Source organism: Oryza glaberrima, chromosome 9 (assembly GCF_000147395.1).
Source record: "Oryza glaberrima chromosome 9, OglaRS2, whole genome shotgun sequence".
Taxonomy (NCBI): Eukaryota; Viridiplantae; Streptophyta; class Magnoliopsida; order Poales; family Poaceae; genus Oryza; species Oryza glaberrima.
In genome coordinates, this window is record NC_068334.1 from 16,934,146 (window position 1) to 16,956,360 (window position 22,215).

At 40.2% G+C, this 22,215-nt stretch overlaps 1 protein-coding gene across 1 annotated transcript; it reads left to right on the forward strand.

The window, feature by feature from the left end:
• Positions 1-7,909: 7,909 nt before the first annotated feature.
• LOC127784771 (uncharacterized) lies at positions 7,910-15,308 on the forward strand. The gene is made up of 15 exons (XM_052312141.1): positions 7,910-8,273; positions 8,641-8,729; positions 9,523-9,589; positions 9,674-9,789; positions 10,323-10,389; positions 10,503-10,551; positions 10,975-11,060; positions 11,170-11,423; positions 11,503-11,558; positions 12,028-12,113; positions 12,392-12,484; positions 13,132-13,561; positions 13,680-14,203; positions 14,304-14,532; positions 14,613-15,308. Exons 1-15 carry the CDS (start codon positions 8,073-8,075, stop codon positions 14,906-14,908), a joined length of 2,643 nt encoding a protein of 880 aa, XP_052168101.1. The 5' UTR covers positions 7,910-8,072; the 3' UTR covers positions 14,909-15,308.
• The last annotated feature ends 6,907 nt before the right edge of the window (positions 15,309-22,215 follow it).

Here is a 22,215-nt window from a genome sequence, read left to right on the forward strand (position 1 = left end):
CTGGCCCAGCAAATTTGAGAAGCTAGTGACATTGACGATTAGTTAACTAATTAGTTATCAACGTTGATCAATCCCGGTATATAGACCGCATCATCACAACTGAAAATCACTTTATTATTGTCTAATTGGACGACGATGACGACGCTGGAAGCGACTTAGAAAGCAAAAGGGCAAAACACTATTTTGTTGGTGCGCCAATGATGCAGAACTGTCAGCTAATTAAGCTCTTCTCACTTCCTCAGCCGGCCGGTCAACCGGTCAGCTCCTCCTCTACCGCTGCTCAACATCTCTCTAATCTTGATTAGGGTCCCAGGGAGACTTGCCAAGTCAATGCCGGTTGTTGAGGTGAGAGCTACTACTAGCTTCCAAGAGATCCCGTAGCAGTCATCTAGCAGTGCCCTACTGTCCACGATTGTGGAGACTGATGAATGAGTCCAAATCTTGCATGACGAGAGACGTGTCACACACTTGCACTTAATTTCTCTCTGTATCAAGGCGAGCGATCTGTACCATGTATACGAGTTGTTGCTCAACCCAAAATATCGGCAGCCGATCAATAATTCGCATTGACAAGCTAGCCAGGGCCAAGATAATAATTTCCTCAACCCCTGCCTTGTTGATCACATCATTGAAGTACAAACTACAAATTGTAGGCGAAATTTACAGATTGAAGTAACGACATATCCATCATGACTTGTATAATTTGAGAAACGCAAACTACTACAAGAAATATAATATTTGTCTCTTTTTGGGGAAGCCACTTCATAATTGTTACTTCTAGTTTACTTAACTGCCAACAACAGAACGAGAAACTAAAAATGTACTACTAGTAGTATCTTCAAGATCAATGCTATCATTGAGTCTGTCCACTACATCGGTCACTTCTTGTGAACTCAACGTCTGCAGTACAGGGAATTTTCAGTGACGAACTGACGACGTGATCAATTGTGTGAATGAGCATAATTTTGTTTGTAGTCACAGTTCACCGGCAGCCAGGAATCTGTCCCGATTCACCGTCTACCATTCACAAACACAAACTGTAAAACCATGCCAACCGCTGAAGTAGTGCTGAACACCTCAATCCTATGGTCACACAAAATTACTCTCTGTATCAGAGGCGAGTGCTCTGTAGCATAAGTAGTTGCATGCCGAACCCAAGATACTGGCAGCCGATCAATATATAATGCGCATTGACCCAGCAAAACCAAAGTCTATTACCATGGATGATGATGGATTACTTACACGCAGGACGGGAGACACACCACATTTATCAGAACCACCCTGCAGCCAACCAGACGAGAGCGCTTAGCCGATCGAGTCCGCTGCATACGACAACGAGTCAACGACGACGACGAGTGACGAAACGCGGCGCGCGCACGCACACGGCGGAACAGGAACAGGCGGATCGCGTGACTCGCGTCGTCGTCATCGACGACGACGAAGGGGTAATTTGTCGGTGTGCGCCATTGACGCGCAGGATTTTTCACCATTTCAGCTAGCGTGCCCTATAATGCTTAGGTGTTTAGTTCAGCGCAAAGTTTAGATTTTGGTTGAAATTAGAGATGATGTGACTGAAAAGTTGTGTGTGTATGACAGGTTGATGTGATGGAAAAGGACTGAAGTTTGGATCCAAACTTTGGATCTAAACACAGCCTTAGCATTCCCCGATTCAGGCTACGATGCCCTACAACCGGCATGAACTTGATCATGAGCTGTGTGTGAAGTTTCTCTGGATGTTTTTATTTCTTCCTTTTCCATTTTGCAAGTTTAAATCTGTCTGCTTTTCTGATATGAGAAAAGGGGAAGGCTGTCAGGCCTTTCTATTTAAAAAAAGAAGAAGAAATTCCCCGATTCAGGCTAGGAATTGATTCTGAGGTCCCAGAGGGACTCGCTAGTCTCCAAGTCCATGCCGGATTGCCGGTTGTTGAGATGAGAGCTAGCTTCCAGGATGTCTAGTAGCAATAAGCTTATCAGTGCAGTACTGTCATTGTGGAGACTGGTCAATGAGTGTCAAGTCTTGTATGATTGAGACATGTCAAATAGTAGTACATGATACCCATTCAACCGGGAGAATTTAGAGGTTGAGAGGAAAAGAGGGAGAGAAAAGGATGGGGAGGAGGTGAGTGCACGCACTCTCCCTCATGCGCGCGAGTCGCCCGGTCCCTCGGCGGCCAATTCTATCTGAGCCTGTTACTCCATCTAAAATACACAAAGATAATCTTACTAAAATAAGATAGAAGCGTAGTTTACTTTGTAGCTTTTGTAACTAATGAATCAATTCAACATCTCTTCTTTAAATTGCACAGCGGCCTCGATGAGACGGGACCGCGGCTGTCTCGATGAGACGGCGGCCGCGGGATGGCGGGCTGGATGCGGCAGCCTCGTTGCGGCGGCAGCCGCACCGGGGTCGATGCGATGGCGCCGTGGTGGGAGAACAGGCTCGATACGGCGGCGCCGGGGAAGCTTCGATGCAACCACGATGCGGCAGAATGGAAGAGAAGTGGGCGGCACAGACGAACTCCCTATTGGCCGAGTGGGCGGTCATTAGCACGGGCACCTCATTTTCATTAGACGATCCTACCCCTGTTAAACCAACAGTTAGATTAGATTGGTACCTGATGGTACCTCGTGGTACCTCCTTAAGGATGGGAAAGATGCTCATAGCTAGATACATTTAGAGTGCGATCTATCTTACTTTTGGAATCAAGCAACCCCGTAATAGCTCACACTTGTTTGGAAATTGGTTAAGAGGTTTTGAATCTAAACTTAAAAGACAAACTTGGGTGGGCATAGCAACGATTTGTTGGGCTTTGTAGCTCAGTAGGAATGACTTAGTCTTTAATGGCTACAACCACGTATCTTTCTTGCAGGTAATTTTCAAAGCAACTCAGTTGGGAAGGCTTTGGTCTTTGCTTCTTAAGGAAGACGAAGGCATTGAAGTAATCGCGAAATGCAATCTTTTAGAGAAGCGTATGATGGAGCTTTTCTCTATCTTTGGGTGGAACTCTAGAAAAAGGATTGAAGCTTAGCTTTTAGTTCCTCTTGCTTGTTGTCTGTCTTTAAAAACTTTTTATGCTTTACCCATGTAATGGGAGAGTCTTATGTACTCATATTTGTAACTTTTAGACTGTGTACATCCTCACAAGGTGTAGAGGCTGGGTTTAATATAATCCATTATCTAAAAAAACACACCCTTAGAGGTTTGAGAAGTATTGCACTAGCAATATTTACTCTGTTTTTTTAAGGTAATGTTGGCATTCTATTGATTAACTTGCATCATAACAGAGTGTTTCCCGGATACAGTCCGGAATCACAAAACGATAGACAGAACAAGAGAATTGCTCATAACAATGAGCCAAAGTGTGAGCCGCTACATTACAGCAGAGGCGTAGCTAGCTAGGTGGCACTGTGGGTCCTGGACCACTTAAAAATTTGATCGAGATTAAAACTATAGTATATGTAGTACTAGTTAATATAATAAAAATTATATAGTGGACTACCCTTTTAATTGACCTATTACATATATAGATGGATCACTTTTACTCTAAATCCTATCTACGCCACTGCATTACAGAGACGGTTAACATGCATAAAAGAACAGGCTTGGAAACCAATTGCAATCTTCTTGATACCTTGGATCAGACACCCACCCTTGATCGATCTCGAGATGGTGCCTAAATTCGCTGTATTGCTGACATGCAATCAGAGGCTACCAACACCTGCTGGAAACCCTCTTCTGTTGCCAGTACTAGTGCCCGACGAATAGCCAGTGCCTCAGCCATTTCAGGGAGGACGATGTTGTTCACTCGTTCGCTGCATGATTCAGTACAAGTAAGCAGATACCTGTGTGATCACGGATCTGATTCCCACTTGACGAGTAGATTGGAAAACTGCAGCATCGGTATTGATCATTACTATTCCTTCCGGCGGTGGAATCCACCTTGGAATGGAGGAGGGGAGATTTGGAGCAATGTTGCATTATCATATCGACATAACCAAACACCTTCTGAGCCACGCGCCGAGGATGCAGGGCGCTAATCCCATTTCTTGCATTGTTCCTTGCTTCCCTGATATGCCAAAAAGTTACTATAAGGACAGTGTGTTGAAAGCTTGAATTCTGTTCCAGGAAGTCAAAAATCCAATTTTTCAAGTGCATGATCCCCCTTCTCTTCAATTTGATATCATATCTCTGTTTAATTTCCTGCCAAACAGAGCTAGCAAAGGGGCATGAAAGAAAGACATGTTCCAACGTATCATCCCTATTACAGAAAACGTAGCCGTCATTAGAATCAATGTGACGCCTTCTCAGCTGGAAGCCAGTGGGCAAACAATCTTGGACTGCACGCCAGAGGTTTATCTTCATCTTCCCAGGTGCATTGATCTTCCACAGAGCTTTCCAGCTTTCTGACTCTCCAGTAGAGAAGAAGGAAGTCCTCTCCCATTGTTACACTGTGAAGCAAGGAAAGTGTTAGACCGTGCCAAGTTATAAGCCGAGCGCACTGTGTAGGTGCCATGTTTGTCGTGTGGCCAGGACGTGAAGTCCTCGTCACCAAAACGATTGATAGGGATTTGAAGTATCTCATTGGCAATTAACCCCTTCCTCAAACAGTGCCTTGACAGTATCAATTTTTTTTTTATAATGGAAATGTGTTACATCTCCGGCCTCTGCCCGTAGGCACACAGCCAAAAAATCCAGACGTGAACAGAAAAGTTAAAAAAGACGAGATGGGACAAACCCCCAACTTCTGCCGATGATATGATCTACTAAAATAATATTTTTTTTTCAAAATCACGTAGATTCTATCACGAAATTCTGTAGGTACTACGCCATCCAAAATGGAATAAAAGTTCCTTGGCTACTAATTCCAAGCGTGTAGCACCATTGCGCATAGTATCCTGTTGTTCCTGTGAAAGCATCATACACCAAGAGTGGAGCCAATTGGAACACATGAAGATAACCTGCATGATGTTAGGCATTTTTTTATGGTTAAAAACTATATCATTACGGCAACGCCAAATTGACCAACATAAAGCACTAGCTTCAAACAAAATCATTTTTTTTGTGGGTCTAGGCACTCCTCTTAGCCAGTCACCAAAAATATCTTTTGCATTGTGAGGAGGGCGGATGTTGAAGGCAAAGAAGACACATCGCCAAGCAAAATGTGCAACATGACAGTCAAAGAAAAGATGTTGGATGGTCTCTTGTGTATTACAAAAACAACATTGCTTGTTTCCCCTCCAATTTCTCTTTATGAGATTATCTTTTGTCAAGATTACTTTTTTGTGAAAAAACCACATAAATACTTTGATTTTTAGTGGTACCTTTACCTCCCATAAGATCCTCTTGTGGATTCTTACATTGGAATTGATGATCGCATTATACATAGATTTGACCGAAAAATGGCCATTTTTATGTAGCGACCAAATAAAGCAATCCTTTTCATTTGACAGGGTTATGTTAGCTAGTCGAGAGATCAGATCGTTCCACTCAACTAACTTTGGTCCTACAATTGATCGTCGGAATGAAACATTCAACGGTGTTGTGCTCATAACCTCTGCCAAAGTAGAATGTCTTTTTCGGACCACATTGTACAGAGAAGGATATTGATATTTGAGAGGTTGCAAGCCCAACCATGTGTCTTCCTAAAATCTTATTTCCATCCTATTACCAGATTTAAAAGATCCATACTGAAAAAATTGATCTTTTACTTTCATTACGCCAGCCCAAAATTGGGATGTTCCTGGTTTGTGTGACATGTGGGATAGGGGTTTACCCTTTAAGTACTTGTTGCGCAAAAGGTTTTGCCATAGGCCATCACCATTAAGAAGCTTGAATAGCCATTTGCTCAACAAACATCTATTCATGATATCAAGATTTAGGACACCCAGTCCACCTTGATCTTTTGGCCGGCATATATAATCCCATTTTGTTAACCTATATTTCTTTTTCTGGCTATCACTGCTCCAGAAAAAGCTCGATCGGTAGTAATCCAGTCTTTGAAGTACACCTCGAGGTATTTCAAAAAAGGATAACATGAACATGGGAAGACTCGAAAAAACCGAGTTAAGAAGAACCAATCTCCCACCATAGGAGCTGTTTTTGCCCTTCCATGTGCTAAGTTTTCTTTGAAACCTATCCTCCACACATTTCCAATCAGAATTTCTGAGTTTTCGATAGTGTATGGGGATTCCTAAGTATTTGAATGGAAAGGAACCAGAATTACAACCAAACAGTTGTCTATATTGGTCCTCCATTTCCTTGGCTCCCCCAAAGCAGAAAATTTCATTTTTATGAAAGTTTATTTTCAGCCCCGAGAGATGTTCAAACACACAAAGAATGGCCTTCATGTTTTTTGCTTGTTCAAAATCATGTTCAAGAAATATTATTGTATCGTCGGCATATTGGAGAATGGACAAATCGTCATCCACTAAGTGTGGAATTACCCCTCTAATTTGGCCATCGACTTTGGCTCTTTCAATAAGAATGGCTAACATATCAGCCACTATGTTAAAAAGAATTGGGGACATTGGATCCCCTTGTCTCAAGCCTTTGCATGTCCGGAAATTTTTTCCTACATTATCATTGACTTTGACACTTATAGTTCCTCCTTCAACCCAGTTGGAAATCCAATTGCACCACGATTGTGAAAACCCTTTCATTCATAATGTCTGCTGAAGGAACTGCCATTTAACTTTGTCATAAGCCTTTTCAAAGTCAATTTTGAATAGGATACCATCCATTTTCTTTGTGTGTAACTCATGGACAGTCTCATGCAAAATCACCACCCCTTCCATGATATTTCTATCTGGCAAAAACGCCGTTTGGGTTGGGCGAATGACTTTGTGAGCAACCGTTGTAATCCTATTGGTGCCAACTTTTGTAAAAATTTTAAAGCTGACATTCAGTAGGCAAATAGGCCTATATTGTTGAATTTGATTTGCATCAGCCTTTTTTGGCAGTAGCACGATGATCCCAAAGTTTAGGTTATAAAGGGATAATGTCCCTTTATGAAATTCTCTAAATAGAGCCATGAGATCATTCTTAACAATCTCCCAAAAGACCTGATAAAACTCTGCAGGAAAGCCATCTGGACCTGCGGAGGAGTTATGATCCATTTGAAAAATTGCCTCTTTGACTTCCTTTTCTGAAAATTCAGCAGTAAGGATGTCATTTTCCAAGTCAAACACTTGAGGAATATCATCAGTCCATCCCTCTATCATGGATACATGATTATAATCTGGAGGACCAAATAGTCCTTTATAATAATTGGTGATGTATTCTTTGAGATTCCCCTCACCCGTTATTATAGTGTCCTCTTGTTCCAACTGGAAAATCATCTGCTTACGATGTTTACCATTGACAGTATCACTATCCTAGGCATTTGCTTCATCATTCATCAGGACTGCACCTTGGTATCTTCAGGAATTGGGATTAGAGTTTTCAGATGTCCCGCAACAACGCCGGGATCCAATTGTCAGTGAGGATATTAATTGAACTCCCATTGCCAACACCCCACCAAAAGCCCTTCTTCACCAAGTCCCAAGCTGAGTTAGCACTGTTGATTTGGGTTAAATTGTCACATTGGACAAAACCACCTGCTATACTACCATGAGACCCATATTGCACCGGTTTCAACAGTTGAGGGACATGGACCCATTGTATCCGGTATTTCGGTGCAGGAACGAAATCAAACTTGTTTTCAAGTTAAGGATCTATAAATGAACTTATTTATGGAACTGAAGGGAAACAAGGCCCAACATCTTATTGGGCGTAGAAGATAACTAGCACATCAGGTTTATGGCGTGAAATAGTGGGCCCATAACTACTCTACCGCGCGTCTCCAGCCCACACGGAGCCCGGCCCAACTAATTCACCTCGACGACCTCCTCCTCCTCGCCCAGCCGCCTTTCCTCCTCCTCCCCACCCCGCATCACTCGCCGCCGCTCCTAAACCCCTCGAAGAGAACCCCCTCCTCCCCTCGCGCCACCGCCGCCCGCATCCGCGCCGTCACCGGGAGGGAGAGCAGCAGCGGCGGAAGCAGGAGCAGCTCGCGCGAGAGAGGGAGGAAGCCATGGGAGGCGGCAGGAAGCGCGGGCGCACGCAGCGCCGCCACTTCAAGCAGGGGCGGGAGAACGTCTGGAAGCACAACCCGCAGCGCCCCCCGGCGGCTGGCGGCGAAGGAGCCGAAGGAGGCGCTGCCGAGGGGCGCGAGGGGAACCCCTCGTGGCAGCCCTTCGCCACCGAGAACCCAGCCTTCGAGGACTACTACAAGGTGCGGTTGCTTAATATTTTACTTTTTTTGGGTGTGATTTGGTTGTGTTAGTAAAAAAATTGAGCTGAGCTAGCGGCATCTCGGTTTTGATCGTATGGTCTCGCTCTAGGTATGTGTACTTCGTTTAGAATGTGATGATTTGTTGTCTTGTTGATTGCGGATATTATAGCTTTCAAGCAAGAAGCAACTGCTCTATTTTGACTGTGATGCTGAGTAGCGAGTACTGATCTCTAGACTTACCTTACGATAAGAGAAGCCTAACTGGACGCACTGCATTAGCTTATACTGTTGTTGCTTATTAGCTTAGTTTTTCAGTTGGATGCATAACTTCTGAATTAGAATGTTTATACATGTTTATGGCTTATAGGCACAGCAAATTATTCCGGAGGGAGAGTGGGACGACTTCATGAACATGCTCCGGAAACCGCTGCCAGCCACTTTCAGGATTAATGCGAGGTAATGTTGTTTTCATCTGAAGCAACATGACGCCATCCACATGTTTGGTCTAATGATTTATTGTTTGTTGGTCACATTGTATTGAATGGCAGTGCAGTTAGCTTGTTTATGACACTACCTTGATTATTGCAATATAGCAGCATCACATTTTAAAGAAAATCATTCCTTGAGTTCTGATGATTGTGTAATGTAGCTTTTCATGACCAAACAGCTTGCAATATTGCTCGAAATCACCAAGAAGGCAAAAATTCCTTGGTGGTGTTGTATATGTTCTGGGTGAAATATCTATAAGCTCTCAAAACTTTGTTCCAACAAAAATGAATCTGGGGGATTCTCCTAGCTTATAAAAAGATATAGATATATATTTTATACTGTTTTCTATACAATCAAAACTTTTAATCTTATCTTGCTAACTCTCTATTGCTGTTATTTAAACTCTAATCATATATAGGTTCTAGATATCTGCCTATTGTTTGAATTGATAAAAACCATGCCCTATTTGAATAATCTTTTACTTGACTCCATATAACTTTCACTGTCCTTTTGTAAAAGAAAAGGACATTATCTCTATCCTGATTCTCCTGTTTTTTCCCTGCCATGGTTCATTCTTCAGATATAACCATCTCCAGTTCTATGTGCAATTGATCATATAGTTAGAACAAAAGCATTTGCATGAAATGCACTGGTGATTTTACTGATACCTTATCATGTCTGGTATCATTGCACATAACTAATTCTTGTTTTATGATGATTATTCTGTTCTAGTATGCTAATGTTGTCCTTACCTTTCCAGCTGTCAATTTTATCAAGATATTTGCTCACAGTTAGAAAATGACTTCAGGAAGTCATTGGAAACTGAGGTAGCTTCTATATTTTGTGCATAAATTTTAGTTATGTCCTTCACAATTCTATTTTGTAATCCTTTTTTTTTTTTGCATGGACAGGTTAGTGATGAGCATGAAGAAGATGCTATTCGGCCTTTGCCTTGGTACCCTGGCAATCTTGCATGGCATTTGAATTTTTCTCGAATGCAGCTGAGGAGAAACCAGGCACTTGAGGGGTATGCATAATGTTTATCTTGGGAGAATTGTGTCAACAATGCGCAGTATATAGGATGATTGTTTTTTAGGAGTGTGGTAAACTGATGTTTTTGTTACAATAAAACTCCCTTCACCTGGTTTTTGTCATCTCATGTATATACCATCATTACTAAATATCACCATAGCGTTAGCACGGGCACATTACTAGTTTGTGTAAATTGATGAATTTATTGAGAACATTGTTGCCCCTTAAATGATGAATTACTAACCAATTTATGGCTTTATAGATCAGTGATTGCCTTGAATTCTCTACTAAACCATCACCAAAAGTTCACCAAAACTTCTCAAATATTTGTGTTTGGCTTTTTGTTGCAGATTTAGTGTTATATCACTGTTAGCAGTTTTTCATAAGATTTTTTAGGGCTAGTTTCTTTTGAAAAAGAAACTGAAAAAAATTGCACTTAACAATTGCTGCCATTGAAACATTGGAGGCGCTCATTTAATATTCTATTGAGACATAATACTTTTTTGTAATATTTGTTTCCCTCTCCAGTTTTCATGAATTCTTGAAGCGAGAGAATGAAGTTGGCAATATAACTAGGCAAGAGGCTGTCAGCATGGTAAGTTCCTTATATATATTAAGATGAGCTATATGAGTATATTGTTTATTGATGATGGTCTATGTATATTGCGGATATTCTTCTTGTTAAAATGATATGTAATATTTTTACAGGTTCCTCCTTTGTTTCTGAATGTGCAACCTGATCATCATATTCTTGACAGTATGTATATCCATGTTCTTTTCCATCATTCCTCATATTGTGCTATTTATGCAGCTGGCTGTCTGTCTCTTGACCTGCATGTTTGACCTAACTTTGCTCTTCTGTAGTCCAGCTTGTAATGTTTAAAACTAATTGCTCAATAAAGCATCTGGCGCAATAGTTCCTAATAAAAGTTTATAAGTCTCAGGAACATGTTAATTTATTAGTACCAGTAAAAAGGAAAAAAATGAGAACACCAGAATACCCCGTAGTTATCATTTAGACCTAGCCTTTTCTGTTTGGCTTTAGCTTTATATCAGACTTAACTTTTGAGGCATTTGAGCTTAAAAGTAGGTTACACATGGACTATTTGAAAATTTTATTTTTAGAGGAAGACTTCTCCAATATTGGTCTTGTGAATTTTTGTGGTATTATCCTATGCAGTGTGCGCTGCTCCAGGATCAAAGACCTTCCAGTTACTTGAGATGATCCATCAGTCTACAAAGCCTGGAATGCTTCCAAATGCCCTTGTATGTTTCACATTCTATTACACATATCTATAGTTTCTGGTAACGATAGAAAAAAAAACTTTGAATCAAAACCTTTTTTCTGATTTTGTGTTTCATACTTTGTACTCAGGTGGTAGCTAATGATGTTGATGTGCAAAGATGCAATCTTCTTATTCATCAGACAAAGAGAATGTGCACAGCCAACTTGATTGTGACGAATCATGAAGCACAGAACTTTCCTGGCTGTAATCTTGCAAAGTTTAGTTCAGAAACATGCACGGATGAGTCCAAACTGCAGAGGTTGGAATTTGATCGTGTATTGTGTGATGTGCCTTGTAGTGGTGATGGAACTGTGCGTAAAGCTCCTGATATGTGGAGAAAGTGGTAAGTAGTGAAATTTTTTAGCCGTGGTGCTACTGTCATCGTCTTCCCTATTTCCTTATCAATTTTATTTGCCACTCAGGAATGCTGGTATGGGGAATGGACTCCATCGTCTCCAAGTAGAAATTGCAATGCGCGGTAATGATTTGAAGAGGCTAAAACTATCATATGTTCCAATGAACTGTTAACTTTTTTCGCTATGTTGGACTTTTGTTTCTTGAAATGTAAATGTAACTAACCATTGTAAAGCAATTTTTATGTAGTTTTCTCCTCCTTAGACTTGTGATTTTATCAATTCACTATCTATTATTATATTCCGTATTTTACTATGAACCAGGTCCTTGTAGCTGTGGTGTGTCATTAAATGTTCCATGAACTGAGATTGATAAAATAGCTAACTGGTTAGTCTTATAAGTTCATTTACATACATGATAGCAAGATATGTGCATCTGGTATGGATTCCTTTTCAATTACCGATCATGTGTAATCAAGTATTAAATCAGCACAAATTTGATACTTTGTAATGTGTAACATGATACGTTAGTTGCTAATTGCCATCAATGCTATGCTACCTCAAGAGATTAAGATTCTTTGTTTTATTGTTCAGGTATTGGTTTGCTTAAAGTGGGTGGAAGGATTGTTTACTCAACATGTTCAATGAATCCTGTTGAAAATGAAGCAGTTGTCGCGGAGGTATTTTTTGTTGCTTGATTTAACTTTACTTCCTTTGCCCCTCTCTAATATTAATGTAGTAATGTTTGATTGATCAAATTATTTTTGTTGCCTTTTTCTTTGTCATACACTTATACTTGATGAGACCCTAAAATGTTTTCAGTGTGTCAAATCTACCATGGGAGTAACTTTTGTTGAGATTAGACCATCTAGGAATGTTCATTTTTCAAGTGTAGCACTTGTTTTCATGTCCTGTGTACCTTGTTGTGACATTGACCATATTTTTCATAACTAAATAGATTCTACGGAGATGTGGGGATTCTGTTGAACTTCTTGATGTTTCTAATGAGCTACCTGAATTAGTCAGGCGTCCTGGACTTAGCACCTGGAAGGTCAGTGTACATTTCTCTGAATCATGCATATTTCCTTGTATATTTTGTATCACTTTGCAATTTTGCATAATTAGCTGCGACTGTGATCTTCTGTGGCCTTAGAGCCAAAAAAGAAAAAAAAAAAGTCACCCTAGGTTCACCCAATCTGCTGTAATGCGCTGAACTGCGATTACTACATGTTTTAATTATCAATATCATGGACACATGGTTCATCTTCCATTTATATGGTCTAGATTAGATCTGTCTGAGTTTTTCACTGGATAAAGTGGTGACTGAGTTTGCATTTACATGTAGCAATACACAACTATATCTTGAACATCTTTTTATTTACTGTTTTGATCAATGTTGCTACTTTGTTTTAGTACTTTCTTAGATGTGATATGAAGAGTAGTGGATGGGTGTCCAATTTTGTAAATATTCTACTGTGCTTTTCAGTTTATGAAACTTGTGCAAGGACAATGGAGGTAGCAGCCATTGTTTTAGTTTTTTTGGAGTTATTTCTTAGTCAGAGTTGTTTGCATTCTGCTCTGTTGGTTTTGTTATTCTGTCACAGAAGTATTCTCCATTGGGGGGCCCCTCTAAATTTGATATCCCACACTCTGGAGTATTTGATTCTTTTGCAGTTATTGCCTTCCTAACTGTTGCAGGTACGGGATAGAGGGTCTTGGTTTGGCACTCACGAAGATGTCCCTCGCTACAGAAAGAACGTGATATCACCAAGCATGTTTCCTTCAGGGAAGGGCACCATGGATAGCCATGTGGCTATTGGCAGTGTTGAGATCAACACAGATGTAATTGATGCTGATATGAAAGATTCAACAAACATGGTAGAGGGAGAACAAGAAACGAAAACAGCATCTGATGATGTCAATAATGGTGGTGATCCCAATACTGAAGAGACGAGCAAACTTGAGTCTAATGAAGTTCCAAACGACTCTGATAAAAAGTCAAATTCTACGTCTATCCGCACAGAACATTCAAATTTCCCTCTGCATCGCTGCATGAGAATTGTTCCGCATGATCAAAACAGTGGGGCATTTTTTATTGCAGTCCTTCAGAAAATCTCCCCTATTAATGGTAATCTTTAGGAATTTATTCCATGTATTTCATGACTTGTATCAAATTGCATAAACTTATTAGCCACTGCTTATTAATGTTCAAGTGTGCATACCTTAATATCTTTGGTTCTTTGCAGAGAACCAAGAGGCAGAACTTATAAAAGGCGAGCACAATATTTCAAAGGATAGGGCTGAGAAACTTGAGAAAGGTCTCGGATCAGATAAGGTGCCACATAAAGAAAATACCGTGCAGCAGCAAGGAGTTGATGATGGTAATGTTATGGATGAACAGCAAAATGGAGATGTGGATAATGAAACATCAAATGGTAAAAGCTCAGAGGAAGCTAAAGTAATTGTTAATGAGGCAGAAAATGATCAAGCAGGACCAAGAGATAGGAGGAGGAAGCCACAGAACCAAGGAAGGTGGAGAGGGGTTGATCCAGTGATATTTTTCAAAGATGAAGCTACAATAAGAAGTATAGTATCTTTCTATGGTATCAAGGATACATTTCCGCTTGAGGGTCACCTTGTGACTAGGAATCCTGATGCTGGCCATGTTAAAAGAATATACTACGTGTCAAAATCAGTGCAAGAAGTTTTGGAGCTCAATGTAAAAGTTGGTGAGCGGCTTAAGATTACCTCACTTGGCCTAAAGATATTTGTAAGTGTCTCCTTAATTTATGTTTTCTTTATCAATTTTAGCTTTTATCAGTGGGGCAAATGGCACGACACTAAGCTGTGATTCTTGCAATATCTTTCAGGAAAGACAGTCATCAAAGGATGGCTCACCATGCACATTTAGGTTGTCTTCAGAGGGTTTACCACTGCTGCTTCCATACATCACCAAACAGATTCTCTACGCTTCTGCAATTGACTTCCAGCACCTTTTACAATACAGAACTATTAAATTTCCCGATTTTGTGGATGCAAAATTCGGTGAAGAAGCTTCAGCTTTGTTGCCTGGTTGCTGTGTTGTAGTACTTTGGGAAGGTAACATCACATCCCACTTATAAGCTTTATAGAGAAACACCACAACTTGATGACAGCTAAACATGTTTGAAATATTTCAGGGCATCAGAACATAGATTCCATCGCCATGGATCCTTCTGCAATCGCCATTGTTTGCTGGAAAGGGAAGACCAATTTGTGCGTCATGGTTTCTCCCCTGGATGGGAAGGAGCTGCTTGAGAGGATTTGTTTACGTTATGGGCTCAAAATCCCCAAAGCGGATGATGTAAAACCCAGCATGAAGATTGATGGATCAGACGAGCAGCCTGATCTCAGCACTGAGGCAGTTGATCCAGAAGCTGTGCCCGAAAGCAAAGCATCTGACATGGAGATTGCAGATGCTAAAGAGGTGGAGTAATCCTGCTGAATGCTGATGCTATCCAAGGCCACATATTATAGCTGGATACAACATCGCCCCATCATTTGCCTACCGGTATTAGTTGAGCGATGAGCCGCCATTTTTCATTGATTCTGGCATTTACGCCGTTTTCCTGTTTGATTTATCATATTCTGTTTCTGTTTCTAAAGAATGGGTGAATGAACTCGCCCATTAGTGAAAGGGCACCACGTTGCTCTAAGCCCATCTGTCCATGTCATCTGGTAATCGTGCACGTATTGCCCCCTCCATACTTCCGGCTGGCTCATCCACCTGTAACCTATCAGTATCAGCTTATTTTTCTTCGAAGAGAATGTATTACAGGGAGTCTTAACCTGAACTCTTGAACCTGATAAATTTTGATATGACAATATTTCAGACACATCCTCTTGACTAAATGCTTGTGGCTGTACGTCTTGTCGCTACCACGGACTGAACTGTCTGACCATGAATGCATTATCATTGTGACGTATCCATCAAGTCCATGCAGAACTCGTGCTTGAAAGTTAGAAACCTGTTACGGAGACATGAATGGATGTTAGAAAATTCTATGCAGAAACTTGAATAACGAGGAGGAAATGAGAATGGATAGAAAATGTTTGACCTGACCTAATAAACCCAGAGGCTGTGAAGCTTGGATTCAGCATTTTTACCACTGAATCGGGTCTCGTACTGCCGCCGGCCAAGGCAGAAGAAAGATGCATGTACGTGCTGTTTACACCTCTCGGCGACGCAAAAAACCGGTGCCTGTCAGTTGTTTTGTTCCATTTGAGAGTTGACTAATTTATTGAAGGCCACAAGCAAGAAAAAACTGACGCACTGAAGCGTGGGAACTTTCTCAATATTTTGACCCTCGTGGGAACGCACAGTTATTGCTCCCCCTCCAGTCAAAGACATTGTTTATATTCCAGTCCAAAACACAATTTTGACTTCTTGTTTCTATAAAAATATTTATTGAAAAGTGATATATGTATACTTTTATGAAACTAATTTTTCAAGACAAATCTATACATATAATTTTTACATTTCAAACTCAACAACTTGAGAGTTATTTATGATTTATATTCCTAAGGTTTAATTTAAACATTGTTCTAAACGACTTTCTTTGTGACTTATGAGTATGGAGGGAGTACCTTGAAACGTAATTTGGGTTGATTTGTATAAGAAATAAATGGAATTAAATTATTGCAGATGTGCCTTCTGAGATACGAATCTTCTCGTACTATTTTGGTGTGCCCACTTGAAATACTGTGTATTTGATGACTTATTGTTTACTGATGTCACTTTTAATTTGTGACTGTTTCCACAATTGCCACTAATTCGCCGTTAGACCTGTTCTCACTTTTGCCATTTGTGAAACAATTACAGTACGACACATCACACAACTATGTATGATGACAGCTAAAACCTCCATGGGTCCACTTGAAATACTGAACTTATTTGACATTTTGTTTATTTATGCCGCTATTAGTACTACTGTTTCCACAAGTGCCAGCTAGGTTTTCACCGTCGTTAGACCACTTCTCACTTTCACCGTTTGTGAGAACAATGACCCATCACACTAGTGACAGATAGAAAAACAAAACGACTATATATATGCCTATATGGTGCATGATAGCCAAACAAAATCATTATTTTCGTGTGTTCACTTGAAATACTGAACATATCTGATTCTTTTTTACTTATGCTGCTATTAGTATTACTGTTTTCACACGTGCCACGCTGTGGTCTACCTTGTACCTCTTCTCCCTTTTGCCATTTGTGGATACAAAAATGATACATTCCACAAACCAGTGACACATACAAAAACAAAATCGTATATCCCCTACGTCGACGATGGCTGAAACTTTGACTGGAGAAGCTAGGTTAATTCAAACAAAAGCAATGTTGACAGGATCATGTCATCACGATCACAGCTCGGTAATTGCGGTCACAATTTTTACAACGTTAGTAATTACGGCATGCATACTCGTCAAGGCTGCCTTCCTTTCCCCTGACCTCAGACACAGTCGATCCCAACAACAACAGCAACGCAATCTGACCATCAAAGAAAATTTGTATCCTGACAGTGACTGAGTTTACCTACACACTGAATTTTTGGGATCGATGACCACCAGTATCCTTTAGTGCAGTGAAATTCTACTCCCTCCGTCCCAAAAAAAGACAAACTGTGGGTTCCCGTGCCAACGTTTGATTATCCGTCTTATATGAAATTTTTTTATAATTAGTATTTTCATTGTTGTTAGATGATAAAACATGATTAATACTTTATACTTGACTTATCTTTTTAATTTTTTTATAATTTTTTTAAATAAGACGGACGGTGAAACGTTGGATACGGAAACCAGGGTTTCTCTTCTTTGGACAGAGGGAGTACGCACTTCCACGTTTTCACCGTCGCATCCACGTTATCTAATCAACGTCGTCGTCGACATCGTCGTCATCGTCGCGTGAAGCGGTGAAACACTGGGACCTGCAGACCGGTTGTTCATGGAAAGAGAAGGCCACGAAAAATCAGACGCCCGCGCGTGCTGCAAAAAAATCGCTGCACTGACGTCCATGAACGGTGCTGGTTTTTGTTCTTAGTGTTGATTTCTTGCTTGTGTTAGTCTTCACGGGAAACGTATAGACTTTGCCAAATGATGAAGCTAATTAGTTGTATGACGGTGAACAAAGTATATATTCTCCCATTTGTAGTTAGAAATTAATCACGCATCTAACTACCCTCTCTGCCTAGGAAACATTAGGTTAGATAGAATGTTGCAAAAAGTCTTTAGCCAGCTCGTTCACATGCATGCATGGAGATGCAAATTTCTGAATTCTGAAAAAAATAACATGCATGGAGATGCATGCGTACTGCGTGTAGTGTAGGCACCAGCTAAGGAAGGTATTGTACTCTGGAGTGATCTGATTGGACTGGAAGAACAGGGCAAGGGAGTATATATGATATGGAGTTGACAATGATCTATTAGTTAGGTTTTGATCGATGACAAATGAGCACATTATTACACCTAATTGATAATGCCATTTCATGAAGAAATAGTGAAGTCTTCTGACAAGACCAATTAGGAAATTGTCGATGAATATGGGACTAGTGATCCTACAAACTGGACTTTGAAAATGGAAGTGGGGGTTTTGTATAAATAACTTATGAGTACATTGTGTAAATACTCCAGACATCCGTCGAAAAATATGATGCATATTTTGTTTCATTAGAACTACTTTGACTAACAATCAACTACTTACTAATATATTCTTTACGTGATACAATAGCATAACCATAAATATCTACTTTCAATATGAATCTAAATTTTGACAGCATCATTTTGTGTCTAAAATATATTTTAATAGAGTAATTGTTTATTAAAATCTTATCGTAACGAAATAAAATATTTTTTTTATGGAGAGTGAAAAAAATAGTGTCAAAACCTCATTGCCACCGCACCTCCTCTCTCTCAATATTCCTCTCTAGCACGGCTTGACAGGGAGGCTGTCGTGAGAGGAGAATTAAGGCAGTGCCGTTTTGGGGGGGGGGGGGGGGGGGGGGGGGGGGGGGCTGGACGAAACATGGGGGAGGTGGAGAAGGAATGGCCACACCAGAGGTTCTCCTGCTTCGAATCTTGGACATGGGCCTGTTGCTGGGAGACGACAGTGGTGAGCTTTCTAGTGTTTTTCATCTGTTGTTCTTGACTGTTGGGGTTGATTGGTCCTGGATAGTAATCGAATCAATGTAATACCGTGTGTGATGTTTATTGAATCATATATTGGTTCTTGATTTGTTTTTCAATGGGCATTGATTATGGTTATGGATTGGGATGTGTGGAGTTCTTGAATTGTTCTTGAATGGGGATTGATTAGGGTATGGACTGGGATGTGGATCGGATGGCCGCTCGAAGCATCGACTCTTCGAGCTGACCTCCCATTTCTTTGGCTCCTAGAGACACATAAGTGCTACAATAATGGCATCACATCATACGTGTCCAAAGAGAAGTGCCGGTTGAGCAACTGCAGGTACAGATCATGAGAGTTCCCAACTAGCAGTGTGTGGTGTGTTTGTATTCTCAACAAGACATTTCCTCTATCATATCTTTCTCTCTCGATCTCTGTCTCAAGACCTCTTACTATGCGGCGAAGAAATATTACATGAATATAATGTACCAAAAGTCTAAAGGGGTATTAATCAAGTCTGACATATGTCTACATGATGTAAACCCTTATGTTATCCTTTCCATTTTCATATATATAATTAATTGAAAAGTTTATGATTGGTTTATTAGGAAACTAGGGGATACACAGTACGCTTTAGTTACTATTGATTATCCCCTCCATAAAAAAAATGGAATTGTACATAACATTCAGATTTTATTCAAAATAATACAATTATAGAGTACTATTTTCTCTGCAATTACATCTCATTTAAATTTATCCCAACCTTACTCTAACCACCTCTCACTTCTCATTTAGTGAGGGACATCTAAGTTATTTACCTTTCATACTAAGTATATTGTCTTTTCAATGCTACAATTGTATTCCTTTTGGATGGAGGGAGTACTTGTTAGGAAACAATAGGCAAATAAACGACAAAGAATAATAGATCAATCACAGAAGACACGAGATTTAACGTGGAAAACCCTCCCAAAGCAGAAGAGAAAAAACCACGAGCACTAGCCAGCAAAATATCTTCACTATATCAGGGTGAGGTTACAACGCCGAACGGTGGCTTACAAGAGGTATGTATGAAGGTGAAACCCTAAAAGATAACGAGCATCTACGGGCCTCCGTTTCGCTCCAGCAGAAGCTGGCCTTTATTATGTGCAAATGAATTTGAATCACAACTCAACAGTACTCACCGGTTCACATAAATTTCAAGAGAAATAATTCCTAAAACAAATAAAATTGTACTCCTAGCTAGTTGCCGAACTTTGACGTGACGCCTATGTACTCCATGTTTCCATGTTAACGGCGGCTGAAGAAATCAATTGAAGATGATATGATGCATATGCTTCACATTCTTTCCTACTATTATACTGAAGTTATGGTGAGATCAATGTCTCTATCAGCATTAATATATGCTCGCAAGGACAACATAGACCGTTATAATTATTCTTTCACGTTGATTGAAAGGTTAGTTCAAGCCGTATGTCATTATGAAATTTCGCCCCAACTCAACTACGACGCCGTGAACGTCGTCTACTCTTACTTTTCCTCGCACAGTACTTAATCGATATTATTTTGAATATGATATATTTGCTTTCTAGGGACACTTATTCCAAATACTTCCAAGAACCTGTATTTTTCTTTCACCGTGCCTAAATTTCGCGTAGATTTCTTTGGCGGACGGCCTGAAGTCTGAAATCAATCGCACCGTTACAAATTTAACTGGGGTTGTATTCCACAACCCGCTGCAGGTTTTTACACGCATATTAGTTAATTCGTTAATTATTTGCAAGTTAGCTAGCTAGGAAAAGATGCACGAATAGATGACATAATTTATGCACGTTGAATATATTGCATGTCGATCGTGTGCGTTAATTCGCTACATTAACGTGTGACATTCTGCGCGTACGTACGATTTATAGTCTTCCTAGTCAGTCCGTGGAGTCTACAAGTCACTACTTAAAAAAAAACAATCTACGCCTAGGATTTTGTTTCCACGTGCGGCTTAAAAAAAACAATCAATTGTGTTGAGGTGTTTTGTGATTTTGGCTTTCTTTAGTTCGTGAAAAGAAAATTTTTGGGTGTCACGTCGAACGTTTGACCGGACGTCGGAAGGAGTTTTCGGACACGAATGAAAAAAACTAATTTTATAATTCGTCTAAAAACCGCGAGATGAATTTATTAAGCCTAATTAATCCGTGTTTGATGAGATATATAGGAAAAGAAAAACGTACGGACCGTTAACACGTCAAGAGTTTAGCCATTAATTATATACAGTAGTACTCGTACGAGTACCTACGTGCATATATATACTATACGTATCGTGTTGCATTTTCATTCCTTTGGATTACACTGCACATTTCTCACGTGTTGGTCACAATCGTTTTCGGTGCACTGATGAGCATCATGGATCAATCACCGACTGAAAAGGAGATCTGGATCTGCAGATGAATACTATATATAGCAAAAGAAAATGAGTTCGAGGCCGGTGCGGTTCTAATACACACTACTGTGTCAATAGTATGCGGTTCTACTGCACACTAATATGTTATTATTGTAGCAGTTGAATTAAGCCATCTATTTTTGTCCAAGGTTGATATCAATTAACAGTGCTCGTGTGTATAGGATAAAGCACGCGTATTGATCTATTAGTGGAGTCGTAGTACATGACTTCACACTCTGAGATTAAAAATCCTAGTGCTCACATATACATACAGTAAATAAGTAAATACGTAAATACATACATACATACATACATACATACATACATACATACATGTATGTATGTATGTATGTATGTATGTATGTATGTATGTATGTATATGTATATATGTATGTATATGTATGTATGTATGTATTAATTTGTGCTTGCGGGTACGCTATTTATAGGAATATACTAACACTACTATACAAAATACAGAATCAATTCCAATTCAAAAACCCACATTACAATATAGTGATACTTACGGTTTGTTTGTGGGAGCTTCTAGCTGCTGCAGCTTCTCCTAGAATCAGAAGCTCCCACAAACAGTTCAGCTTTTGGTCCAGATTTTGAGAAGTTGTAGTTGTAGAATGCAGAAAATGAACTAAAGCCAGAAGCTGAAAAACCCAGCTTTTCCAGATTTTGAAAAGCTGGCTACCAACTAGCCGCTTCTTAGAATTTTAAGCTCCCCCAAATAGGCCCTAACTCATATCACTGTCGGCTAGCTCCAGAACCGACAGTAAAAGTGAGTATTGCCAGACACGTGAGAGGAGAGATGGGGTCATATTGAGGAAGAAGAGCAGAGGTTTAGGTTGATTTAGGACTTAGCTTGCGCTGATCTGTTCGCCATAGGTTGTGGAGAGGAGACAGGGATGGCCGTCACCCACACTTAGAGCATGGATTGGCCAGATCTAGCGGAGGTCATCATCATCACGTCCTCAATTGCCATTGACTACACTATGGAAGACAGAATGGTGGTAGCCATGGAGAAAGCTTTCTTATCGTCGGATCTGGCACCCTAGACATCCTCGCCTTTGGATCTAGCGGTGCCTAGGACGGGGATGGTGGTGGTGGTGGTGGTCATTACTACAAAACTCCATATCTAGAAAACCACATCAAATACCAGTTAGCCAAAAACCAACACTAATAG

What these genes read in the sequence shown, in the direction of transcription:
- LOC127784771 (XM_052312141.1), top strand. Translation starts at nt 8,073, where the DNA reads ATGGGAGGCGGCAGGAAGCGCGGGCGCACGCAGCGCCGCCACTTCAAG. An exon ending in CTGGACTTAGCACCTGGAAG is followed by an intron (nt 12,485 to 13,131) that starts GTCAGTGTACAT and finishes TAACTGTTGCAG; the next exon opens with GTACGGGATAGAGGGTCTTG. An exon ending in GAAAATCTCCCCTATTAATG is followed by an intron (nt 13,562 to 13,679) that starts GTAATCTTTAGG and finishes GGTTCTTTGCAG; the next exon opens with AGAACCAAGAGGCAGAACTT.